The sequence below is a fragment of the Mytilus galloprovincialis genome, chromosome 9, assembly GCF_965363235.1.
Source record: "Mytilus galloprovincialis chromosome 9, xbMytGall1.hap1.1, whole genome shotgun sequence".
Lineage (NCBI taxonomy): Eukaryota > Metazoa > Mollusca > Bivalvia > Mytilida > Mytilidae > Mytilus > Mytilus galloprovincialis.
In genome coordinates, this window is record NC_134846.1 from 13,338,807 (window position 1) to 13,360,415 (window position 21,609).

Genomic DNA, 21,609 nt, shown 5'->3' on the forward strand with positions numbered 1-21,609 from the left:
TGGCGACGCGTTAGCGGAGACAGTAAACGGGTATTTGCGACCATCAAATCCCAAATTGATGCCGTCGGAGCTTAAAATACAATATTGTTATCTCCATTCTAATGAAATTGACAGAAAATAACGTTAAAACATGTATTTAAAATCTGTTATATGCCGTCTGCGCTTGCGCGTACGTCCCATAGCATCAATTGTCAATTGATGCCATGTAAGAAAGTGACGTTATCCAATCAAAATGAACGTTACAAACGTTGTTACATTAGAATTTAATATATTTGAAGTATTATCCATGTAAAACTGTGTCTGGTTATATATTTTCTTTCCAATTTTTCACTTCTTGTTTACGTACATATTTGAAGAATTTTTGATCAAAATCTACATTATTATCTTTATCAAATTCAGAAAATTTTCAAGTGGGTGCAAACATGCGCCTGCATCATACATAGACTTGCATACATGTACATTAGAAGCTTCCTTAACAAGTGGGCTTGTACCATTAGAGTGATTATTAGAGAAATGTAATAAAACTTGATTTTTTATTGATAAATGTATCTCAAGGTTAATCTAGATTAAATCAGTTTTTGTTATAATGTTGTAGGTTGTATGCCTAACTGACTCATACGGCTATCTTACATAATTAAAAAGTGCCCTTCTGTCCAGGGGAAATATTGGAATAATGGTATAAACGTCATCTATTTACAGATTTAAAAATTAAAAAAAAATTAAATTAAAATTTAGAAAGTGTTTAAGTGTGTTTCATTTTTGCATACGGAAAGTCAAGTTATATTAGGCCAATACAGAAAATATCGAACGTTATAAATAATTGATTGATTGTGGGTTGCTAAACGTCCAGTTGCAAATATTGCATGCAGATTAAGGACGATAATAAATTATCAATTATTTTACTATTTAATAAAAAAAAAAAAAAGGTAATGCCAAATATTTTTTTTCAATCTAATTTCAGGGACTTTTTGTGCGGTTTGTTCTAAATCAATATTTAATTTTAAAAAGATGTAAACAAAATATTAAATAAACAAGTTAATCCTTCGACGAGGAAGAACGTTGATGCAGATGACCTTGAGTAGTTCATTAAAAATTTGATAACTTAAGAAATATAATATCCTAGTATACCATGAAAGTATCAATATACTTATATCTATAAATCACATGACCGTGATGCTGACTTCCTGGTCGCAGGTGAGTGTTAACAAAGAGTAGGCAATGTAGCAGCAGGTTATTAACATTTACGTATAAGAAGGTTGTTACAGGTGAATTCAGTACATCAGTATATTAAGATTTGTATTTTAATAATAAAAAGGGGGTATCCTGGTCTTGTTAATAACTGTTAAAAAATAGTTCAAAAACGAACAGGTTAAAATTAACATTCTAGTCGAAAATATTTGCACAGGTATACAGTCTTCAATACAGCTATGAAGTTTGTTTAAAAAAACAAATAAGATGATTTCTTTAAAGTATAAGTAACTCAATATAAGTTTAAAAGCAAATCTTCCTGTGCGTATTTATGATATATGAGGGTATGCATGGAGGGTTTCTTAATTCTGTATTCTTTAATTTGTAGAGCAATTTTCTCTATTCGTAATGCGTTTTGCCTATTATTTTCGTAATTATTTTTCTTAAGCACCCCGTTATTCTCTACTCCGTGTTTTTGTGTCTATTTATTTTTTGTGTCCTTTTTTTGCCATTTTTTTTTTTTTGTAGTCACTTGATCCATTATTCTCTATTCTGTAAACCCCATCCCAGACCCTCATTTATGGTGGTTTTCGTTTTATTATAAATTGTGTAAAATGATCATTCTGTTCAAGAGTTATGGTGGACTATATAGCCAAATATAGTTCGTAGTTTGTATTCCTAATTGTTTGAAATAAATCAATTTTATAGTTCCTTCACTGATCGTAATATTGTATTGGTTATCAGTAAATAAAACGTTTCTCGTATGCGTTATTTATTACATTCATAACTCCATTTTATTATCATAAAGCCTACATAAATTACAACTATATGTACCAGTTTCATTTATAATATAAAGCGCAGCTATAAGTAAACATTATATATCTCATTGTATACTCAAATATACACACAAAGCTGTGTGTACTCCTTAAGATAAAACCTGCATATATCTTCGGTTCTTGGTATTGGAACCGGAAGATTTTGTATTATTGGTATAGAACGTAATTTTATTACTCTAATCGAAGATACATAACAATTTTTAGGAATGTGGCAAAAAAGTTTTTGATATTCGAAGATCGTATTTAACTTTTGTTATCAACAATGATCAACTCGTATAATTTGAGTATCTGTCAATAACGCAAAAAAGCTGGATAATCAACCAGGATGCTAAATACCAAAGCTATAGTTCATAAGTTACTTTATAGAAGAGCTTCCCATGAAGTAATATACAAAGAACCTAGCATTAACTTCACGATCCGCTATATAAAACAAATCTTCTCACAAAATAGATAAATGCAAAGTTGGTGACTATGTTGGATGCATCTATCACATTATCCGCCACTGTGACTGAGTTGTTCCACTCTAGTCTTATAAACTAGAACTGAAATCCCCCCTCCCATCCAGACGGGTCATTTTTTCTCATCGGGCACTCCAGTCAATAAACATTGGCGCCGAGAAATAGTCAATAACGTTGAAAATGGCGCTAAGTACCAATTATCAATCAGTCACATTAGTGTTGTACAAAACACAACCACTTTCAGTTTGCAATACACGATATTTTTTTAAATAGATATCGTGATTATTTAAAGAGGATTGTTTTCATGTGTTATATCTTGTATCCAGTTCTATTGTTTATTTAGATAATAGAATCAGTGTAAAATAACATCTATCCCATATATTTTTTGGAACTTGAGAGACTACTAAAAAATAGTAAATTGATACGAGTTGCTTAGAGTTTATGCGCAAATTCTCTATTACCATATTTTTTTATATAGCTACCTTTAGTATTGTTATATTTTTGCACCTTAATTTAATATTGTTTGTAATCATATACCAATAATAAGAGGTTTTTTCGCCTTTTCGTGGAAATTGCACGTTTTTTTCCATGTCACTTTTGCAACTCATTTTATGCCTCGTTCACACGTACCTTTAATTCGAATTGAATTCGCTAATCGCGTTCACACAGTCTTCTTTTTTTTAATTCGAATTGATTCGAATTGGCTTATTCGAATTAACTAATTCGCATTAGAAATACGTTTTTGTTAATCCGAATTAAAAGTTAACGTCGTTAGGACAGTAAAGCGAATTTGACGCGCATTCCAATTCGAATATTGACGTTAGGACGTTAAACGTTTCGAGTGCGAATTAAACTAATTCGAATTAGTTAATGCAAATCGAATTTGAATTACGTATGAACTCAGCATTAGTTGTACGAATCAAAAGGATAAGTTTTGAGTACTTTAACATAAGGCAAATAAGAGAAACGACTTCATCGCTAACCTGTCAATTATATATAAAGAGCGATTACAAAATATGTAAAGCTCTGTTCCTCAAATATCTTATGGATTATATAAATGAAAATAATTTAAAAAGACAATAGTATGTGTCTGAGGACGCAAATGCCCCGGCTGAAGCTTTTCAATTTTTCAAATTATAAAGGTTATTACTCAAGAACGATGAGTGACTTACTTCTGAAATTCGAACTGTGTTGTGGTTCTTAGCATTGTGTAGTCGGAAACGAAATGGGACGGTCGGACGTAAAGACGAAAAGACAGAAGGAAGGACAGACGGTCAACGGTAATACTTAATTTAGCCGTCGCCTACGGCGCCACGAGGACACAAAAGTAAAGAATATTTACTATAAAAAAGGGGGGACATGCAAATTGAATCGACGAATGTCAATCGGAATGACACGATTAATATTGTACTAATACGCATTTTCTGATACATGTATAGATACGTTTTCTCATATTTTGTAATATTCTTCATGCATGCGCAGGTTATAATATCAAAATACAATGCAGAATTAAATTTGCTGGGGGTATTTGGGGTTAACAGTTGGGGTAAGAACATCTCTTATTAGGCTTCATATTTCATATATGATGAATGCTTAGACTTTTAACAAGTATCACTCCAAACTTTGGCTTGCTAGCCCCATCCCCCTCTTTTTTTGAAAATCCTGGATCCGCACCTCCTGGGTAATCCTTAAAAACTACGATTTAGATCGTCACATCATAGTTTTCATAATATATATTTATACTCTATACTTCCTTCTCACCAAAAACCCAGTTCTGATTCTAATTAGCGTAATACACACCACTGGATTTGGAAAAGCAACGAGGAACAACGAAAAATAATTGTCATAGAATACATTATAAGTACTGCATGCAGGTGCGTCAAATATGTGTTTTGGCTAGGAACAATGATGTCATGTTAGATTTCAGTTTCTCTGTTAAACAATTCTTACGTTTGCTACACTATGGCCAAGTCTACCGCAAGGTCATTTTTATCTTTGCATAATTAATCTTTATACAAGTCATGATATATGATTTTACAACTTAATTTTTTGGAGATAATGTTTTAACATACAACATCAAATCTAGATGTTATCTACAAGAAAAAAACAAATGTTATAAGCTGAAGATGAAACGACAGCATCCATTCATTGTATTTCTCTGTATGTTATTGGAAAAAATTAACTGCCTTTAAAAAACATCCCGTGGAAAAAAAACATGTCCCCCTTTTTCCACATATAAAAGTTGAAAGATCTGTGCCTCATTCCTGATTTTGCCGACCATTCGAGGGCTGTGTAGTCAGTCAAGGTCGTTAAAACTTCCATCATCATCTTATTCCCGATCATAGATTTACCCCAAGTACACGAAAATAGACGAAAACGGATAATTTCAACGTTCAGTCATAATGTATACTTTTTCTAAAGCAGTAAAAAGCGTTCAAATCGGTCGTGTATTGAAACCACGACCTCTCCCACACAGGGGGCGAGCACGATACCATGAGATCAAAAATAAATCTGAAAGAAAAGATGAAAACATATGAATACACATAAATTCTTGGAAGGTTTTTTGGTTTTCAATTACATGTAAAGTTCAGATATCAAAGGGTATGCATGGGGTATTTTAAATCTTTTGTAAGATATACATTTTGTATATGATGTAGGTAAAAGGAAGTTAGTTAACTGTCATCTGACCTATTTCATTTTTTAAATACTTATATGTTGTTTATCAGTTTTAAAAGATTTTTGTACAGGTAGAGAATTTTCACTTGGGGGAATTTCCCGAATTTTGACAATTGATAACTACTAATTCCCTGTTCTAAAAATAGTAGGAGGAAGTTGAAGATAAAAACCCAGACCCAAAACCTTCTTTGGTATATCAACAGTAACAGTGACATTTTAAGGAAATCTTTTAGAATGGTAGTGTTGTTTTAGATAAGGTAAGATTTAAGTTAGAGTTTAACTTGACATAAAAGTGGTCTGCACCTTGTTTTAAATACAAATATATGTATTGAATGAAGCAGAAAATTAGGTATTTTATATTCATCATGAAATTTAAATAGTTTACATGTTCTCGCATATTATTGATAATACTTTCAATCAGTTGCATTCATTCAATATCTTTAAATTTACAAGAAATTCTGATATTTTTCTCCGTATATAGATAGATAGTGATTTTATTTTCCGTATAACATATTTTGAATTTAATTAATTGAAAGGAAGTTAAACAGTGCATTGAACTTACTTTAATCAGTAGCATTCGTTTAACTATAATATGCATAAGGAAAGAAATATCTTAGGACCTATTAAATATGTGAATGTAGATATAAGGAATTGTGATATGTGTGCCAATGAGACTCTCCATCCAAGTCACAATCAGTTAAAAATAACCATTATAGGTCAAAGTACGGTCTTCTTCACGGAGCATTGGCTATGATCTATAAAGGTGTGAAATTTTTCACGAAATCTATGAAATATTTGTCACTGGCCGTTTAGCAAATCATTATTAAACAATCATAGCAATGATATCATTGCCGAAAAAACGACATAAAACATTTACTTTGTGGTATTTTTTGGTACATAAAACATATAAATGATATATGATAATGAGTTTTATAAATTGACATACCGCAATCATTACATCGTAAGGAGCGGTAACACATATACTATAGTTATTATCCTTCTAATGAAATTCACCAGGTTTTTTTTACCTTTTAATAGTATCGTACTGGAGTGCTGCAGTATTTTATTATATGGACCTTGTTGTTAATGAAGTTAATGAAATATGTACGCCAGGTTTTTTTTTTACCTTTTAATAGTGTCGTACTGGAGTGCTGCAGTATTTTATTATATGGACCTTGTTTATATTAATGAAGTTAATGAAATATGAACGCAGATTATAGACAAAAAACTAAAATAACGAAAATTCGAATTCAAAGGAAAAATGAACAAATAAGCACACTGCAGATTAAACGTATCGAGCAACTTTAGTGTGACAAAAAATAATTAAATAACTATAAAAACATATGTGGCTTTTAAAAGTACATGTATATCAGTTGTGCATTTACATCACCCTTCTGTACCCATTTTGATTAAGTCTGGAAAACGAGGGGGAAACCCAAAATTTTGATCGAATTTTGATCGGTTGCTGATACAAAAAAAAAAGAAGTTTTAAATGACAATAATAAAATTGAAAACCCATATTTGGTAGACCGCATGTCAGGATGTATCGAAGAGACAATTAAACGCTTACATGCATAACTTACTTTACCTTTGAAATTAAATCTAAAATATACATGTGTGTATGTGTCATGGTCTTTATTATTTTTAAAAGATGAATCTCTAGGTTTGATGTAAAGAGGCTTGGGTATGATATATTTGTGGTTTCTATTTATTTCAATAAATCGTAAAGGATGAAAAACTGAGCTTAACATAAAGTCACACTAATTTTCTGTTTTATCAATATCTATATATAATATTCTATTACAAATTTGAAAAATTTTAAACGAACAAAATCATACAATATATATAAGTGGTACCTTTAATGTTAATTTGATGCACACTTACAAAAATACATCATTAGACATCTTTTTTTCTTCAATCTCTTGAACAGTATTTCAATATTTGTTTTAAATGTTTTAAAATTTCGAATTTTGACCTTTGATCCTAGCTTTACAAAATAACGATGTTATCTTATATTTAACACATATTTGAAGCTTATATTTATAATTGCCTCCTTTTCATACGTCCTACAATTTAGCCTTGTAATTTGTCTGTGTGTTCTTTATTCATGATTAAAGGACCATTTAAAAACATATAGATATCAGTCACTAGAACGATGGGTGGAAAAATAAGGTCATATGAAAAATTCCGGTTGGAAAGTAAGGATATGAAATGATTGCGCAATCTGATGAAATGCTAAGAAATAACTAAATATTAAGAGAGATTCATTACCGTTATTGATCTAAACTTTTCTAAAAATCAAAAGAAAAAGAAAAAAAATCATATTCTGCATTAGACTGATCACTATATTGGTTGATCTACGTCAAGTGGCAGATATTTCATGAGTACCTAGAACAGAATCATATTGCTGCTGAATATATTTCAACCTAACAAAACGAAACATTCAAAACTTTAATCTTAATATGTTTTAAGACTATAGTCTACATATTCAGGATTAACATTATACAGAACATTTGCAAATAATATCATCGTAGTCATCTTTAAGGATCAACAAAAGCCCAAAAATTTTACTCAATAAATACTTATTTATGCATGTTTTTATGGTTAAAAAAAATCGCATCAGTCGGACGTTTAGATAATACCGAGAATTATGCAATAAACTTTGTAAGTTATAAGTATATATCAATGTTTTGATCTTTTATCACAATTCAATTTAAACTCGAGCAAACAATTTAAATAGAAAACGGATTGAGAATTTTAAAAAGGTATTTGAATAAGTATAAATTGCTTCAGACAAGTATATACCTATACATCTACATGATACGAATAAAAAAAGAATTCTCATACGGTAGGACTTCCTGGTTGAAACAAATATAAATAATAAACTTCTTTTTTTTTCTCATAAAGATTGCAACAAGATGGCGACAGGACACGGTGTTTTAGGGATACATTTCATACCATCTGATGGTTATCATTGGGCAGAATTTTTACAACAGAAACTTAATGAAGATGGATATAATATCAAAAGTATGCTTTTGGATCTGACATCTACAAGTCATTCTCATTTCTATGAAACAAACGTTCTTTTAGTTAGTCCTGACTTTTTTAGTCTCCAGAATTTGGATGCTTTACACCGAATCAATCCACAAAGAGCAATAATGGTACTTCTGGGAACTTCCGCATCAGACATTCAGACATTTCTGTCTCAAAAATACCCTGCAATGTTGAAAATTACATTTTTTGAAACTCAAGCGACTGAGGATTGTGTACGTGCTTTATTGATTGGCATTATTAAGTTATACGAGCACGTGCACGAGGCGAGTGACGAGGAGACAGAAAAAGATGTATATGACAAACTGCCGCTACCAAGAAAATCCCCAGGAGCATCAATAAATAATATCCACAAAGTCGCAGTATCATTTGATAATAACGTAAGTATCATAAGAACACCAGTTTGATATTAACTTTATTCTCACTATGAACACCAGTATAGTTTGATTAAACACGATAACGTAGTACCACGAGAACACGACAAAATCTCTCTTTTTTAATTTACATACAATTAAAGGACCAGGCTATATCAAATGTACCTAACTTCACGAAATTCCAGTTAAACTTACTAGTTTTGGGACAAATCTCTTCAGACGATCCCTCCTTACATGGTATTTTTCATATCGCATGTATTATCAGCCCTATGTTCAATATCAGCCCAAGAGCCGCATGGCTCGAGGGCTGACATTGACCGAGGGCTGATAATACATGCGATATGAAAAATGACATGTTATGATCTTTTTATCATATACTTCTACAATTGAGAAAAATAACAGATTCATAAATTGATCCTTTTACGTGGTTCCCAAATAGAAGTCAGTCAAAGAGTGAAAAGTTCACGGACGTCGGACCCCAAATTTAGTACATTTGATATGAAATCTTTCTAACATATGCCTCAACAGAGAAGAAAAAACATTTTGATATGGACAAATCGACAAAAAAATTAATTCAATAATATAAATAATGAACACTGTTTGGAAAAGTAAACTTTTAAAAAGTAACTTTCTAAATTATGTTTGAAACTTTTTAAAAAATGCATTTATAAAATAATTATTTTTTTATTTTTTTTGTTTTTTTGTTTATTATTTTACACAATATACTTTCCAGTATCCAAATAATTGTTTTTTTACACTACTTTGTAATGTTTTTCACTGAAAACGTAGCATTGATGTGTATTTCCGAATTTACCGTGTATCACCGGAATGCCATGCGAAAACGTTACGGAAAAACATGTGATAACAGTCGAAGCATGTGATAAAATTTTCATATCAGCCCGCTAAGCACCAATTCGAAAAATATTGAATTTACGTTCATTTAATGCTATTATACAGTAAAAATCATATGTTATTTAGTCTAAGTATATGATAATAGGTGTTATTCCATATTGGTATTATTTTAGTAGGTTTCTGTATATAAATTGGACTTTGAATAAAAAAGCTTATCACATATTTGTTACGAATACGTTGGGTTTTGCATATGCAATAACCTCAAAATTGTCCGGGGCAAAAAAGACGATATTGCTATTGTGCCCTGATTCCAAATGACGTCACGTCATTGCGACACTTTTGTGATACAAAATTTAAAATTTTACCTGTTATGTTTTATTAAATTGTAATAATTGAACTTTGTATCTCTATTCTGCAGAACTTAGATATGTGATAAATAGATTATAACATGTCTTTTCCATATTGGCCCTGGTATCATCCCTCGACCCATATCGGCCCTCGGCTAAAGCCTCGAGGCCGATATAGGAGTCTCGGGATGATACCAGGGCCAATATGGAAAAGGCCATGTTATAATCTATACATATTCACCTGAGAAAGTGTTATTCACCGCGCTAAACGTCACGCGCTTTTACATGCAACGTTATGGTAAAATGTTTCATGTAAAATTTGTTTTGGTATATGTTTGGCATTAAATGCATTTTCTTCTCTCGGAATAAGGAATAAAACAATTACTGTCTTTTGTTTCGATAAATATGGGGTTTAATTGACTTTTGAAAAACTGATATTCACTTCGGCCGTCGGCCTCAGTGAATATCATTTTTTCAAAAGTCAATAAAACCGCATATTTACCTCATCAAAAGACAGTAATTGTATATTATCACATATTTGTTACGAATACGTCTGGTTTTGCATATGCAATAACCTCAAAATTGCCCGGGGCAAAAAAAAAGCATATTGATATTGTGCCCTGATTCTAAATGACGTGACGTCACTGCGTCCTTAACGCCACGTTTGTGATAAAATGTTTAAGATTTTACCTTTTATCTTTCATTAAATTGTTATAATTGACCTTTTTTTCTCTTTTCTGCAGAAATTAAATATGTGATAAAAAGATTATAACATGTCTTTTCCATATTGGCCTTGGTATCATCCCTCGACCCATATCGGCCCTCGGCTAAAGCCTCGAGGCCGATATGGGAGTCTCGGGATGATACCAGGGCCAATATGGAAAAGGGCATGTTATAATCTATACTTATAGTCCCGGGCGAACAAAAGTTGTATGTTTACTGCGCTGTTATCACTTTATCACTATTTGATAAACTGGAGATGATTTTCCTGTCTGGCTCTGCTTTTGTCTGACATCTTGATTCGTTTTCTTTAAAAAAATTATGAGATTTGAACATAGGTAATATTCTATTGACATAATGTTTTGAAAAAATCTGGATAAAATATTTGCAATTCATTTTTTATATTTATTTATTTATTTTTTGCTATAATTTTAATTGTGTTACCAGCAATATATGACGAAGAAAAAAAAAACTTTTTTACGGTATATGAATAAAATGCGTAAAATATTTTATTCTTATTTATTTATAGAATAGGGAAGTTTTTATTCTTTGTGATAGAAAAGGTAGTGATGAAATACAGATAGAATTGTTAAATCGACACGGACAAATAAAAGCTATTCACGAAAATAAAGCTATATATAGATTCTCGGTTGATGGTAAGTACTCATTGTTTACTGTTTTGTCAGTCAGTCTTCTGAAACAAGATATGTTTGTTATTGTTCAAACATTTTGATTATTATCATATTTATAAATGCATGTTTTGTGTTAAGTTAAATAAAGCACATAGTTAGACATACGATTGATGTTGTTTTTTTTCACCGAAATATTAATATTTTTTTACATAGTTTTTTCTCTGGGTTCGCTGTGGGATCATCCTAACACTATTACAGCTTTTAATACGCTAAAAAGGAAATATTAGTTGAAAAAGGTAAACGTGATCAAGACAGAAATATCAAAGCCAAATATGGAGATTTAGACGCTCGGGTCATGGGTTCAAAAAGGAGAGGCGAAAATACCAGAGGGACATTCAAACTAACAGGTCGGAAATAAACTGGCAACGCCATGGCTTAGTAAAAAGGAAGAAAAAACAACAATACACAATACATCACATAGAAAAACAAAGAATCAGCAACACAAACCCCACTAAATATTCGTTGTTTTCATAGGATCAAGGGGGTATGGGCTGGGAAACATTTGATTGATTATATAGGGAATCAATGAAGCATGACTGGAGCCCCCCTTTAGGTCCGTCAGCCACCCCTCTTTTATGAAAAGTTATGGATCCGCCACTGGTTGTCTCAGGTGCTCCGGAGGAGGTTATAGATCCTGCTCACAAGTATATTAACATATATATTTTGGGCATGGGAAAAATAATGTATCGTAAAGTTTATACAAATAAATGTTTTGTCTATTTCAACATTTAATCAAGTTTATTTTGCCATTAACATTCATTTTTATTATGTATTTACAGCTGAATTAGCAAAGACCAATCCCAAATTTATAGCAAAAGATGGTCAACTGACGATTGGATCAGGTCAAGTTGTAATTCCTGAATCTCAATGTGTTAAACCAGAGTCACAGAATAAGCCTAGGCGCTCAAAACTAGACATTTTACAAGACATCCTTGGTGAAGAAAAGGACCCAGTTTGTCTCATGTGCCAAGCACTTAATATAGAAGATAGAACTAGAGAGGCATTGGATATGAACTTGGCAAGGAAATGCCAGAGTCTTGAACCTCTTCGAAAATTTGATGGAGGCTTTTTTGATAATATTGGTCGTCGAAGTTCAGGTAGGTGGAAGAAAATTCAACAACAAAGTAATTAAATTTACAAGGAAGGATTTCTTATGATGAATTTTTTAATCGATTTGTAGGCGTAAGGAAAAGGGAAGAATGATTTTGTTGATTAATGTGTCATTTCGCCAAAACGTGTATTCGAAATTAAAAAAAAATTATAAACGGGAAATATTGATTAACTCTCTAAAATATTTGATAATATTATCTCAAAAGATTATCTCTTGAGTTCTCGTTTTGTTTTTGTCCATGTTGAATGTACTGGTGACTTGTTTTCCTCCGGGAAAATCGGATCCAGTTTTTTCTTACCCACCGGTACAAACCTTTCATTAATTCCTCATTGGGATTCGTATCCTTCTGCGGTTTCGAATCGGGATACCTGACATGCACTTCTTTTTTAGGATTCATCATGTTCATGAGCATATCGCAATATCCATTAATGTGCTCTAATTTTCTTTGCTAAAAAAATGGTTGTCCCGTTTTACTAAATAGATTTTGATCTTTCTTTTTTTCATGGATGGAGAGACGGACTTAAACATGGTTGTGGAAGCGATATTTGTATTCTATTTTGTTTCTAATTTTTCTAATACAGTTCAACATCAGTATCATGTCTAGTTCAAACAGCTCATTGTGAAGTTGTCCTTATTGTTTGCCTCACGTTTAGTTTTAATGCCCGATTGCTCAAAATTTCGAACTGATTTTTCAGTTCTATTTTGTTCCTCGAATTAATTTTAAAAAAATGAAACATTTAACAGAAAAATTATATGCTTTTTAAATATTGTGCTACAAAAAATTCTTATTTCAGAAAGTGAATAATACAAATTTTCTTTTTTATGTCAATAAAACCGGGTTGATTTTCAACATTTTTTCAGTGATGTATACTAAAAATGTTACAAGTTGTGTAAAACAGGCATCAGTATACCCGTCACAGATAATTCACAATAATTTAATTGTGGATGTAATGCGTCTTCTGATTGGCTGACGTTATTTTGTTATGAGCCCATAGACATAATTTAGTCATGTGACCGTGACGTCATCAACGTTTTTTCACTGTTTTCTACGGTTTAAAATGGAATTTAGAATTAAATTATAAGAAATGACTGTAATATTGTTTCTGTCTATTCGAAATAACATAAAAAATGTTAGCGGGTTATTTAACAGTGTGCACCAATTTTTTCATAGACAGAACAAATATTACAGTCATTCCTTAAATGAATTTTACTTTTATGCTCCATCGTATTTCAAGTTATGTTTTAAATATTTGTATGACATTGTTATTCATATCATTGCAACATGCCTTGTAAGCACCCTCATTTATTCTTATCGATAGCCCGGCAAATATTGGTTTTTTTTTTAGACTTATCTTAAATCTTTTTGACGATGATTACAGTAGTAGTATAGATTTTGAAGTATTAATTTCAGTTTTGTATGAAATCTACACCGTTTAATCTGCATCAAATTTTCAAAAATTCTTTATAAACATTATAAACGATTATCTATACTTTTGTTGTGACTTCAAGTTTGCAATCTGAATATGAATGTTTTTTCCTGTTTTATATTTCAGAAAATGATTAAACATTGATTGATGAGCTTTGTATAAAACATTTTTTTTTTCAGGTCATAGCAACGAGAAATGGCCAACATTAATCCACTTTGCTGCAGAATTTAATCTACCTCGATTTTGTGAAGAGTTATTAAAGTTACCATGGAGCGAGGACGCATGTTACAAAATGAACAAAGACGATGATACCCCACTAGATATCGCAAAACGGAAAAGTTTCCATGAACTGGTCGAAAAGTTAGAAAAATGTACTGCAAAAACAATAAAAAGTGGTGAGCTTAACTAAAATCAGTATTCGCTTCTTAATTGTTAGATACACATAAAGAGTTATAGAATAATCGCAGGCTGGTGTTTAAATTTTGACACTTTATTTGCAACATATTGAGCATAAGAGATTTCAATTTGCTGTATAACATAGTATTTCTTTTAAAACTATTTCTTTGAGTAGTAAATGTCTTTTGTAATATTTGGACCATACAACATAGATATTACACTATTCGTTCTTACACCAGATAATTAGTAATCAGTTTTAAATTCTATCAACAGTAAAGCAAGTTTTATATTTCAAACTTTAACTTTTTTTTTCGCTCCTATTTTGCTGCAATTTATATATTTTGTAGGAAATAAGTGATATTTACATTTTATACATCCCTTCTTTGAATCTTAATTTAGCATACAAATACCGTCCGATACTACCAATTTATTGATACTAGCTTTTGCACAAATCTATGAAACTTAATACAATTTAACGTCAGTAAATAATCAGTTCATAGCGCTTTTGCAGTAATACACACTTTTGCTTTCTGGTGAATGGCTTCAAATATTATCAATGCAAACGAGAAAAAATTAAAGGCCTAATTTATGTACAAAATAATAAACGAGACACAAAATATTATGTACAGACACAAACGACAACCACTGAATTACTTCAGGCTCCTTTCTTGGGACAGGCACATACGACAACCACTGAATTACTTCAGGCTCCTTTCTTGGGACAGGCACATACAGAATGTCGCGAGGTTTGACTAAGTTCAGATGTCAAAGTCATATTTAAAATCTTACAATAATTTATGGTATTGCTCAATTGCAGCGTTCATTAACAATAAAAACTCATATTTACAAATCTTGATTTTACTTCCTTGAAATACTTGGTATATACAAATAGTATCTTCTATATTCCATTCAATTTTCTTAGCTTGCCTCCTTAATGAAAACTAACGGGAAACTTGACTCTATTGCTTTATTACCTGCTTCGATAACATAATGCCAATTGCATCTAAATTAAATTTGACAGGAAATGTTCCAGGTAACAAAGACAGTGGAGTTGTAGAAGATGAAATTCCTATGAAAGACGACCGTTTAAGTTCATCAGAATCTTACACAGATATGTCAGAGATGACCAAACGAGGTAAACAACAAGTGCATTAGAAAACATTACTAGTACTTTGTTTGCAAAACTGTAACTGATTTTTCTTCTTCTCACAAATGCTTTAAGAGCTATTCATAGATATAGGAAGATGTAGTGTGAGTGCCAATGAGACAACTCTCAATCCAAATAACAATTTATAAAAGTTAACCCTTATAGGTCAATGTACGCATACCATGAATTTGAATACCATGAATTTGAAATCTTAGGATCAAATATACAAGTTAAACTGGAATTTATTACATGCATACAATGAAGATGAAATCTTTTACATTATTTACGTATTATATGGTTTGTTTCTCATTTCCGAAGTATGATTATTTCTTTCGCTTACTAGTACTAAACTTGCTGTTCTATAAACGTTTTGTTAATCAGTTAGATAACCATATTGGATGAAGTAAAACTAACAAAGTCGTTTAAAAGAAACAGGCAAACCAGTTTAATAAATCAGATTAAAAAAACATTAAATATAAAATAAGTATAAAAGTCTATGTTTCTATTTTTTTAGACTCGTTTACCGAGAAGGAAGAAACACCCCCACCATCGCCTCACCCACCACCAACGTATATGAATACTAGAGACACAAGTCCTGCTCGTTGTTCAGGACCACCACCTCCACCTAAGCCTCATCGTCCTCAGTCTAAATCTAGTGGTGATACAGATACACAGAGTGAATACATGGACATGAACGCATTGGGCACAACACAGTCAGCCCCGAACCTTCCATGTTAGTAGACGATGCGTCCTTATTAAATTATGTATGGAAAGGTCTACCACTCATTAAATTTTAGATACTTTTGACCGCGCTGAAGAATGTACATTAAACATTTTACTAATTCAAAATGAGAAATGAAATAGTACATAATATACGGAGACCAAATTTTATTTAAACCATATTCAGTCAGATGACACATGTCTTTACATGAAAATTACTTTGAATCTTAAAGCAATAGTTCATTTGATAAAATATCGTCGCAAGTCCGTAGACAAGTTGGTAAATATTATATTATGATGATTTTGAAAGCTACATATAAATGACAGGGTGAATTATTGGTTGTTAAATCGACAATTTTCTATAGTTATGCATGTACATTATTCATGGCATGACTATATCTTTTATGGTTTTTCTTATTTCTGTCAACAGCTATACAGGTGCAACATGCGCCAACAGGAAGATCATTGTCAGAAAGCCAGTCTCAAAACTATGCAGACGACGAAGAGGAAGACGAGGAATATGGTAAGGGGTGGTATTTAACTCTACTGTTTTTTTATAATGGTCACTCAGAATAGTTAATGATGCCATTTTGATTTTAAGTCAATTCATACAATTGAAGCTTTGACCAAATGTTGAAAAACAAGATTATTCTAATCTTCATATTTTACACTTTTCAAGAAATAAATTTTGAAATACAAAAACAGATAAATTTAAATGTAGCGTATGGTGTGTCATTTTTTTTTTTATTAATTATTACGGTTACATAATTCAAATGGTATTCCAAGTTCCTGAAGCCTTGATTCTTTTTTTCAAATATATTGACGCAATGTTTCTATCTAAATATATATACATATATTGACGGTCATTATCAGTTTATAGGCGTCAATAGAATATAAAAATTGAGAAATTATACTTTGCATATTATATCAATATTTAAACGTATTTTCCAGATTATCCGATAGAGTTTGACTTGCAATCAACTGGCAGCTCCACTTCAAATCTCACCTATTTATCTCCTCAACCTGTTATACACGAGGATGTTCAGGTACTATTTGTACTTTATTTATATATTTAAAAAAAAGTATAAAGTCTTCGGGTTGCCTCATTACTTGGATATGGAGAATAGGTGAAACTCTATAGAAACGCCCCAATGGATGTATTTCATCTGTACTTTCGTCCGTAGTGGCGTTCCTCCAACAAATATTATAACACACCTTTCTCGACATGTAATTCTAAAACAGAATGAAATAATTTCTTATCAACAGCTTGACAATGATGAGTTATAACATGTAAAACACTCATCAGATCCCCCAGTCAACTACTTGCTTCTTATTTTCTTTGATTTTTTCTCCTCAATACTTTGAGCGAGCTGAATATTTTTGTTGCTTTTAACTCTACATAATGAGGTCATTTTTGGAAATCAGCTGGACAGTGGTGATATTTTAGCGTTTTCCGAGTCTGTCAGACTCATATTTCCAACTTTTCAACAGTAGTCAGCACTTCGGTGTTGACATGGATATCAATTATGTGGTTATTTTTATAAATTTCCTGTTTACAAAACTTTGAATTTTTCGAAAAACTAAGGATTTTCTTATCCCAGGGAATAGATTACCTTAGCCGTATTTGACACAACCTTTTGGAATTTTGGATCCTCAGTGCTCTTCAACTTCGTACTTGTTTGGCTTTATAAATATTTTGACATGAGCGTCACTAATGAGTCTTATGTAGACGAAACGCGCGTCTGGCGTACTAAATTATAATCCTGGTACCTTTGATAACTATTTGAATTACTCGTAGGGTTATGCATTCCCCGACAACGATTGTAACTTTGTATTCAAATTATTTCCAACTGAATCATTTTTACAAAACTATACTCGGGACTTTTAGTGAACATGAGCTATTTGAGAGCCTGATTACATAACCAGAAAGTTAAACTATAGTTTTGTTTTCATTGTAACATATGTATTTTTTATCACCTGTCTACCATGACGTCAAGCATACGTATATTAATCTAAAAACTTCATTATTATACTTCTAAAAAGTACGAAGACGAAGAACGTACATAATGGTTTAACCTTATCTTTCATGTTCTAGCTTCCAACACATTCCCACGGGGAAAGACACAGTGGATTTTTCAAAAAGTTCAAGTTATTTGGGAAAAAACATAAAAAGGATCCAAAGCCACCGAATAGAGACCGAAAGATGTCATTGCCCACAGAAATGGATTTGAAAGCTTTCCAGCAGACGAGAGCTGTAAGTCTATACGTTTGTATTGTAAACCTTACCGTACACATTGATAATTCTTATAATATATTTTTTAATATTACTTTCACGTTCTGTCGTTTATTAGGGTAAGATAATTCACATGTATTAATTGTATTTTATAATGGCTTTTGCTGATACACACTGTAATATCAACTGATTCGAAATGAAGGCTCGTACAAAAGGTACACCAGTACGATTTTCATTCGTGTTACTACTTTGTCGTTTATATACATACATATAAATACATGTTTTTATATAAGATATGAGACGATGTTGTACGAGTGCAAATGAGACCACTATCCATCCTAGTCACAACCATTATATACAGGTCAACACGGAGCCTTGACTCACACTCAACAGCAAGCTACAAAGATGACTAGTGTTAAACCATTCAAACGGGAAAACAAATGGTATAATTTTATTATATAAAAAACAAGAAACAAGAAACATAATTGTTTACTTATTGAAGCTGTGTAAGACAAGTTTTTAACATGTTTCAATGTTGTGATTATAGGGAGGAAGAAGAGGCAGTATTCCTGCCGTTCAAGTCAATAGAGATAGTAGTTCGAGTAAGTACTTACTAAAATACGGAGCTTTAAAAGAGAGGGGAAAGATGACAGAGGAACATTCAAACTCATAAATTGAAAATAAACTGAAAACGTCATAGCTGTAAAAAGAAAATAAGTCTTAACTCATGTTTCTAGCTAAATTACCCTTAAATGTTGATACCTTATAGGATTCCATACTGAAAAGATTGTAGTTTAAAACAGGACTTTTCTAAATCTTCTGAATAAATTTTATTTTCATTCTTAACAATTTTTCAAAGTTTTTATATTTTTATTGAATTAAACTGATTTTTACGTCCACTAAAAAGTCAGTTTTGCATATGAGTTTAATTTGTTATAATACAGAACCTAAAGATTTTTAAAATAGTTTTAATAAGTGTAAGCATAATTGTTATTTCAACTTTTTATAGGTACGTCAAGTGGTGAAATTAATGTAATGCATACCAGAGAAGACAAATCTAAGGTAAATATTAAACCATAAATATACAGTATCCTCAGTATATGATGATTCGTCTTTGAGGAAAAAATATGATATAAATTAAGAAGTGTAGAAGATAGTTTATTTGGGGGTACAAATCAGCTAAGCTACCTTTCATTTTAATTCCATATATGTATACACTTGGCCACAACCATTCACATACGTCAGTAAACCATCGTATTATATCACCGACTGACCAGCATAAATACTATTATTGATTGACCGACTGACCAACATAACTACTATTATTGATTGATTGATTGATTTATGGTTGTTTAAAGACACTTACAACACTAATTATATTTCGTGGCGGACCAGTTAATTGATGGAGGAAGCGGTAATGCTCTGAGAGAACCACCGAGCCTCCGTAGTAAAACTGGCAATGCTAGTCGATTCATATTGGAGTTTATTGAAAAGAGAACTCTATTATCTCTAAGTGATATTTTAGCTATTTTCGAAATAAAAATTGCAGATTTTATACGATGTATTATACAGCTTCGATTAATGGATGTTGACAGATAAAAAAAATAATTTGAGAGAAAATGGTTTATTTATTACTTAAAATTGGCTTTGAACTAGCTTTCAGTATCTTCTCTACTAAAAAGTTAAATAGACTTAATAGCCCTATAGAGCGTTCAGAGATTTGTTTTTGTTTTATAGTCTGTGGATCTATTCCAAGATGCTAACCGCAGAAAGAAAAAGACACATTTTCTTAATAAAGTAAGTATAAATTTGTTTTCACATAGGAAATCGAATAGTATGTACATGTCCCATGTCAAGTTCAATATCTTATTATTGCAGTACTAGCTATATTAGTTTGGTAAACATTATCGACTATCATCCAATGAGGAAATATAGCTGTCGAATTAGGTTGCTCTTAATGTAACTTTTTACTGGAAATTGAATATCACGGATAAGGGAGATATGGGTATACGTCAATTAGACTACTACCCAACGACAAAACAACTAAAAGACTTCTAGAGGGCAGCATAGAGTCTTTAATAATAGAGATGTGTATATTCAATACATTAAATCGTCTCAAGTAGGTAAAAGTTACCAACAATTAAACACAAACAAGCAGGATCTATAATGAACACATGAAACAGACATATAACAAAAACGCTAAAAAAGGACATATTTTTATTTTCGTCGTATACCTATGATTTACATTGATCTTGATTTGACTATGTTATGTTCTTTATATTGTAAATATAAAATATACAAATTATATTTTAGGATACAAGGAAATCCATGAGAATGAACAAAGCCATTGAAGATAAAATAAATCCACTTCCTCTTCCTCAAAAGTCAAAACATAAGTAATTATCACCATAGATATGATCGTGGCAAGTTATGTTGTTAAAATGTGGGCAATGAAAGGAAACTAATTCCACGAAGTTTTCAATAACAAAATGTTCTACAAGACAAAAATGCAAAAAAACGGTTACATTTTATGCTGAGGAATAATTTCTACAAACCACCAGTCAGAAGGACAATTTTGATCGAGAATGATAAATTTTAAGAATTTCATCATCTGAGCATTCTTGAAATATAATTATATCAAATTAATTGAAACGTTCTCTTTGACACATTCCCCATTTCCATTCTCAATTTTATGCTTCATTAAAGTTATTTACATATAACCAAGACTTACTGCTTTGTTAGTAACTATGCATATGAATTATTTACTGACAGTATTACAAGAAAAACTAGTTGACACTGTATATATTTCGTAAAAAAAATGCAATTTTTATTTTATTTATTCACAAATGTATATATGTAAATATTTTGTATTGTACAAAATTGCTGTAAATATGTATATATGTTATATTGTACAAAATTGCTGTAAATATGTATATATGTTATATTGTACAAAACTGCTGTAAATATGTATACATGTTATATTGTATAAAATTGCTGTAAATATGTATATATGTTATATTGTACAAAGTTGCTGTAAATATGTATGTTTTGCCAATACACAGTACAATGACTTGTGATGAATATGTTTACCTTATTTTTATTGAAAATAAAGATCTTAGTAATGATTTGTTTTGGTTGGTACATTTTGATTGTTTTTACTTTGATATTTGCCTTTATTTTCTGTATATTGATACTCATCATAGCATGGATAAATGCAATAGCTAGTATACCGCTGTTTAATATTCATAAATCGTTTCAATTGAAACAAATTCGGATCACAAACCAAAAATGAGGGACACACATCAACAATAAGAGGGAGAAAAACCCCAAAACAACAGAAACACTGAACAACTACAAAAACAAACGCCCACATAAAAAGAA

General features: G+C 31.3%; 1 protein-coding gene across 2 annotated transcripts; it reads left to right on the forward strand.

Annotated features, from left to right (window-relative positions):
• The first annotated feature begins 5,285 nt into the window (after positions 1-5,285).
• LOC143044451 (uncharacterized) lies at positions 5,286-21,353 on the forward strand. 2 transcript variants are annotated; one of them, XM_076216475.1, is made up of 14 exons: positions 5,286-5,415; positions 8,066-8,589; positions 11,032-11,158; positions 11,974-12,291; positions 13,912-14,127; positions 15,150-15,263; positions 15,790-16,008; positions 16,426-16,518; positions 16,947-17,041; positions 18,091-18,249; positions 18,776-18,830; positions 19,238-19,290; positions 19,966-20,025; positions 20,542-21,353. In XM_076216475.1, the coding sequence occupies exons 2-14, from the start codon at positions 8,077-8,079 to the stop codon at positions 20,626-20,628; spliced, it is 2,109 nt and encodes a 702-aa protein (XP_076072590.1). In that variant the 5' UTR covers positions 5,286-5,415; positions 8,066-8,076; the 3' UTR covers positions 20,629-21,353. The 2 variants fall into 2 exon arrangements, with proteins under 2 accessions (XP_076072590.1, XP_076072591.1); XM_076216476.1 differs by having other exon boundaries at positions 15,162-15,263.
• Positions 21,354-21,609: the final 256 nt, after the last annotated feature.